The 5,218-nt window shown below is 50.2% G+C and overlaps 1 protein-coding gene across 1 annotated transcript in view; it reads left to right on the forward strand.

Annotated features, from left to right (window-relative positions):
* The window catches only part of LOC114627564 (tyrosine-protein kinase ZAP-70), a 22,279-nt gene extending 21,520 nt beyond the window's left edge, over positions 1-759 (forward strand). The window contains exon 13 of the mRNA XM_028775428.1: positions 399-759. Coding sequence (XP_028631261.1) covers positions 399-522 — 124 coding nt within the window. The 3' untranslated portion in view covers positions 523-759. The remainder of the gene's footprint in view (positions 1-398) is intronic.
* The last annotated feature ends 4,459 nt before the right edge of the window (positions 760-5,218 follow it).

Consider the following 5,218-nt stretch of genomic DNA (forward strand, 5'->3'; position numbering starts at 1 on the left):
TCTGGCTCATGTGCCCAGCATGGCTGTATTCTGGCTCATGTGCCCAGCATGGCTGTATTCTGGCTCATGTGCCCAGCATGGCTGTATTCTGGCTCATGTGCCCAGCATGGCTGTATTTGGCATCCTTGCTCCCTGTTGGGTGGTACTGTCCACTCTGAGCTCCAGTGCACTGTTTCTGTACCTCCCCGACAACACTCAATACAATATGGTTATCTGTGTTCTGTAAGGCGGCAGCTCTGCTTGTTAAGGCTGGGCACCCCAGAATTCCATCCATCTCACAGGAAGGAGACCTCATCCAACAGCGACCCTCCTCTGAGCCTCAAAAGTCTGCCCCAACTCCTCAGCTCTTGGTACCTTTCTGCCTTCTGGCTGACGCTGGGTTCGGGTCTTCCCTACAGGTGGGAGGATCGTCCCGACTTCCTGACTGTGGAACAACGTATGCGGAACTATTACTACAGCCTGGCCAGCCGGGCCGAGGGACCCACACAGTGTGAACAGGTGGCCGAGGCTGCGTGTGGCTGAACTGCAAGCCTCCCCACACCCTCTGTCCAGGATGGGCTGTGTTTGGGAGCCCAATTGACCGTCCCATGTGATTCTCCTGCCTCATGGGCTGGGGCTGATGGGATATTGATAAACATCACCAGTGGACTGAGAGGATGTGTAATCCCCAAATCTACTTCCACTGTTTCTGAGTGGGAGCCTGGAGTCCTCCAGGGATCACTGTCAACATTGGAATAAATTCCACTTCTCTTCACTTGAGAATTCTCATCTTCTCTGGGCCAGGGCCAGGAGCTTGGGAAGGGCTGGGGAATTGAATGGAACGGGTAAGAAAAAAATGTAGCCATCTCCTCTGTAGGTCCGGCCCCCTAGGGGCCCCATGGAAGACGGGGCTGGCATCCCCACCTCTCTGTGGTAGTGTTATCTTCGGGTGAACAAGGTACCAGAGCAAACTGGGAAATGGAAGCCAAAGTGGGTGTTAGGGCTGAGGGCTGTGTGTGTCAGGGGCCTCAGCATCCCTGAGTAGATTGGACACCACAGCCTTGTCTGTAACAGCTATACACCAGAATCACCTGGAGAGGTTTTTACAGACTACTCACCTCCCTCCCCGGCCAGCTGAAACAGGTTTTCAGGCTTCTTTAGGAAGTCCTCACACACAGTCCTGATTCGGTTGTTACCAGTCCCCATCTCCACATCTGCCCCACCCCCCTGTCCTGTTCCCCCACCCCCGGCAGTCATAGCTAGGGTCCAGTCAATCACTCATATCCCAAGTGCCAGTTCAAGTTCAGTCCCACTCAGAACTCCCCAAGTCTTACTGCCTCAGTTTCCCTACCCAAGAACTAATGGAGGGCATAACCCAACAGGTGAGGTGGGATGGAGCTAGGATTCTAATGGTTCGACCTGTGCCACCTGTGCCCTCAGTGAGATCGGCTCCTACCTCAGCAGCAAACCAATGCCTCCTTCCCTTGGCCAGAGTGACTTGGGGGTGGGAGTTGACACCCCCATATCACACTTAGAGCCAAGGAGACATGAGACTTGCTGGGGATTCTGGGAAAGTAAAGTTTGATGTTATTTGTGGTGGGAAGCCAGGTGCTCTGGAAAGGCTGTGGAAGTTTTTATGGGGTCACAAGAGAATTGCTGAATGGAGTTGAGGGCAGCGAGGAGCCCCGGAGCCTTGACGACAGGTACATAGGGTCAAACCAGGAAAATGACGAGACAATGAGGTTAGTATAGAGCTTATTCTGGTTTAACTATTTGTTTTCATTCTGTGCACATGTGCATGTGTGGCCTGCCTGCCTGCCTGCCTGCCTGTCTGCCTGTCTGTCTGTCTGACTGTCTGTCTGTCTGTGTCTCGGAGATGAATTGTACATGCTTTCAGGTGTCTGGAAAGGCCAGAGGAGCTGGAATTTCTGGTGGTTGTGATGTCTGACACTGGTGCTGGGAATCGAACTCAGTTCCTCTAGAAAGGCAGTAAGCACCCTTAAGCACTAAGCACTTCCCTACCCCAGCCCACTTCGTGTTTACTTATGGGGCTGAGGTAAGAAGGTCACAAGTTGCATGTGAGCCTGGTTCCATGAGACCCTATGTCAACAACACACACTCCGAACAGACAAAACAAACAAACAAACCCAAAAACCAATCAAAAATCCCTTAGCTGTGCCTTGAGAATAGCGAGGTGTTTTCCATTAGAAGATGACTTTATTACTGCATATGTAAGCTTTATTACTAATTCACGAACAATATTAAAACTTAAACAGTCTTATTAACTTCTTTAAAACTAATAAGTTAATTGGAAAATGGTTCCTTTGGCAAATATTTCAGGTGCATTAAAATTCACTTGTTATTGGATAATGATACATATTATTGCACAAAAATTTAAAAAACTAAATACATTTTTATTTGTATTTATTTTATGGTCAGCATTACTATTTGGTTTTGGTCCTAAAACATCATCCACGTAGGTGTCTAGTACAAAGGGAACAATGACTGAACCGTCTGAAGAGGTTGCCGTTCTAAAAGAATACCACAAGGTGGCGCCACTGTCAAAGCAAAGCTGGGCTCAGTTCCTGGCCCGGGGCGCTCGTCTGTCCTTATTCTGGCAGCTTCTCAGTAAGGGAACAGAACCCAGATTCTCTGATCTTCAGGCCCTCAGTTCCGGCGGAGTGTTCACTCCAGGCGCGTTTGCAGGGTGCTTCTCGCCAGCTTCTGAGACTCGGGCTCCGCACCCTCGCGCAGAACACATCCTGGCTCTTGTGCCTTTGTATTAGTGTGGCTTCTGTTTGGCATGATTTTCTGCTGCTTACCCCTAGGAAAAGTCATACTATGCTTATAGATTTAGCCCCAGTTGCCCCGGGGGCAAGTCGTTTAACCCTGCTGTGCCTCAGTTTCTTGGGGTGCATGGGCTGAGAAGGGAAAGTAAATGTAGAACAATGAATGGGAAGGTCTCAAAGGTCCCAGGGAACAAGAACGCTTGAGCAGGCACTTAAAGCTGGGACGCTTGAACCTGGCTATAGAGAGAAAACCTTCCCATTTTCTCTGCCACCAGAAGCCAGGAGGAGGGGGAGGGACAGCAGCAGCCCTGGAATAGGGCAGTAGAATGGCTCAGAGTTGGGGCTGAGCCTATCCTTGTCCCAAGAGGCTGTATGGTGGGACATCTCTCCTTATTCCTTTTCAATATCTTTTGCTACTGCAGCTCCCCGCATCCCCCCACCCTGCACCCCACATCCCATAGGCTTTTCTTAACCTCAGGTTCGGTTTTGCCTGTGGGTGTCGCCCCCAGCCAGCCGCTGACATTCTGTAGTCTGGCTCCTTCTGCCTTCTACTTGTCACCTTGACAAGGTGTCCGGAGGAGAAACGGCTGAGTGACTCAGTCACCATTCGGCTTTGTGGTTTTATTTTCTGTGCCTGTGAATGTTTTGTCTGTGGGCATGTGTGCTTGTGACCACAGAGGTCAGAAGAGGGTGCCAGGTCCCCCTAGTTCTGGACTGTGGTCAGCCACCTTTCAAGTGCTGGGACTAAACAGGACTCAGCCTGCTCTCCAGTCCCACCCTCATTTTTGTTTGTTTGTTTTTGTTTTTTTGTTTTTGGTTTGGTTTTTCGAGACAGGGTTTCTCTGTGTAGCCCTGGCTGTCCTGGAACTCACTCTGTAGACCAGGGTAGCCTCAAACACTCGAACTCAGAAATCCGCCTGCCTCTGACTCCCAAGTGCTGGGATTAAAGGCGTGCGCCACCACCGCCCGGCTCCTTTGTTTGTTTTTGAGACAGGGTTTCCTGAAGTCCGGGGTAGCCTCAAACTCACTGTGTAGCTAGGGATGACCTTGAACTTCTGATCCTCCTGCCCCCAACTTCCTGTGCTAGAGTACAGGCAGGGGCCAGCGTTCTCAGTTTTATGGAGCGTGGGGGAATGAACTGAGTTTTGCACACGTTAGGTAAGCTGTCCACCAGCTCAGTTTCTGGCTCAAGCTGGCCTTAAACTCATGCTCCATCTGCCTCAGTCTCCTGAGTGGTCCCGGGCCTGCGCTACCCATTAAGCTCACTGGGATCCCACAGCCTACAGAGAAGGGACAGGGCCTCAGACCAAGTGGGTTTGGAGGTGGTGTGGCTTTAGGGACAGCTATTTTGGATGTGGGTTCTGGGGGAGACTTGGGGCCCATGTTTATAGCACCCGTTAAGCTGAGGGTCTGATCTGGGTAGATCCAGCTGAAGAACAGGTACAGTGGACGTTCTGTGGGCCCCACAGCTCAGGACTCTGGAGGCCCATTTGTGGGGGGTATAGGGCAGTGGGCTACCCTTGGGCTATGTGGTGACATGGGAGTCTGTGGCATGAGGCCAGCATCTTCTCTTCCACTGGGTCTCCACAAGCACACACACGTGAACATGCACACACCACACATGTACCACCTACATAAAAAGTGAATTTACTCTTAATGTTGTGTATGCACGCATGTCAGAGTGTGGGTTTGGACACTTGAATGCAGTGCCTGAGAAGACCAGAGGAGGGCATCAGAGCCCCTAGGGCTGAAGTTAAAGGTGGTCGTGAGCCACCCGATATGGGTGCCAGGAATTGAACTCAAGTCCTCTGCAAGGACATGTTCCTAACTGATGAGCATTGCTCTTCAGCCTCTCAGAAACTTACAGAGAGCGGGGCAAGGAGGTCGTAATTACGTAGTGATGAGTGCTGGAGAGAGCAAACTCATGTGCCCATTTCGCCAGCCGATAAATAAGCCAAATTCACCATGAACATCTAGGGGGTATTATTTGGCCATAAAAGGAATGAAATCTGATTCCAATCACGTGCTGTAATATGTTAAACCTTGAAGCATCATTCGAAGTGAAGTAACTGGACCTTACCGGACAAACCTTGTACGTCACTCAATGGTTGTCTGGGCCAGGGTAGTTTGTAGCCACGAAGTAGACTAGATGGAGTAGAAGTCTTCAGGACTTCTGAAGACAGAATGCCTCGTGAGCCCCTGTGCTCGCACACAATAATAATAAGGCTGAAACACTTTAAAGATGTATTTATCTTCAGACACACCAGAAGAGGGCATCGGATCCCATTACAGATGGTTGTGAGCCATTATGTGGTTGCTGGGAATTGAACTCAGGACCTCTGGAAGAGCAGACGGTGCTCTTAACCACTGAGCCATCTCTCTAACCCCTAAAGCTGAAAAAAAAATTTTTTTTAAAATTTCTCTTAGTTCTTTGTCCCCTTGGAAGTTTA

This window comes from Grammomys surdaster, unplaced genomic scaffold, assembly GCF_004785775.1.
Source record: "Grammomys surdaster isolate TR1022 unplaced genomic scaffold, NIH_TR_1.0 255, whole genome shotgun sequence".
Lineage (NCBI taxonomy): Eukaryota > Metazoa > Chordata > Mammalia > Rodentia > Muridae > Grammomys > Grammomys surdaster.